Consider the following 1087-nt stretch of genomic DNA (forward strand, 5'->3'; position numbering starts at 1 on the left):
GCATACCGCGCCAACGGACAGACAACAGAGGCAGTAACGCTGCTAGAGCATATTGTAACCGTGAAACATGTTGTACTTGATAAGGACCACCCTTCACGCCTTGTATCAATTCAAGCGCTTGAATATATAAATGCTACCCTAGCAGAAGCTAGAGACTAGATACTATCAATCAAATTCTATTTTTTCTTTTGCCTTGAATTTTTGCTAACTGCTACTGTAACAACAAGTGAAGAACTTTAAGAACTTTTAACTAACTTGGATTGCAGACCGTACTACCGTGATTGCCTAAGTGGAGAGCGGCTATCGGCGGGTAATGTCTGTGCGTATCGATCTGATAAGCTAGCACGTGGGACTTGGAACCTCAGACTCCACTTTCCAGAAAGCCGAGGCTGTATTCTGCTACCCCTGATTAGCATGCTTATCGTGCTGGCAGTACCGATCCTGTTAGCTCGATTCTGGCGCTGCTCTTGACGCACGGCGGGTAACTATCTGCAAGTGCTGCAGTGAGATTTGCAATTATCGATTACACTATCCTAGACCTAGGAGGCGCGAGAGGTTAGCAATAGGGCTGCAGCGCGCGTCGTCGTTTTTGCAGCAGAACGAAGCACTTTGTGGCCATGCGCGGAACGCATCAACATGGCGGATAACCTTTGCCTAGGATGTGTGTGTACGTTCATATTTATCTACTGTCCACTATCTACTCGAGTGCAGAATTGTTTTCTTGTTGTGCGTAGAGAGGCAAGCGTTGCAAGTGGAAGTACCTGTCTGTTGTTCCGGCACGGGGGTGTTTCGCCACGCAGGGATGCACATTAAAAACTTACTAAACTTAAGTTAGCGACAAAACCCAACTTGTTACTTAAGGAGCTTTCTCAGCGGTGTCTAAGTCCGGAGCTAACCACTATTAGTAGAGATTCCGCTCCTCACTAGCAGGGGTCTGAACGAGTTAAAGTCAAGTGTCTCGAATACCCGGAAGCCGAACCTCCATGAGGCTGTACTACCTGCTCGTGGCCTTCTTCTGAAGCCGCGTAGAGTGCGTTGCCGTACGCACCCTGCACGTTTGGGTCGGCGTTCTTGTCGAGTAGCAGCT

At 48.3% G+C, this 1087-nt stretch overlaps 1 protein-coding gene across 1 annotated transcript in view; it reads left to right on the plus strand.

Moving 5' to 3' along the window:
• BU24DRAFT_137851 (uncharacterized protein) overlaps positions 1–227 on the plus strand; it is a 3627-nt gene extending 3400 nt beyond the window's left edge. Inside the window, exon 3 of the mRNA XM_033521100.1 lies at positions 1–227. Within this exon, the coding sequence (XP_033376697.1) occupies positions 1–159 (159 nt within the window). The 3' untranslated portion in view covers positions 160–227.
• The last annotated feature ends 860 nt before the right edge of the window (positions 228–1087 follow it).

Source organism: Aaosphaeria arxii, assembly GCF_010015735.1.
Source record: "Aaosphaeria arxii CBS 175.79 unplaced genomic scaffold BU24scaffold_20, whole genome shotgun sequence".
Lineage (NCBI taxonomy): Eukaryota > Fungi > Ascomycota > Dothideomycetes > Pleosporales > Aaosphaeria > Aaosphaeria arxii.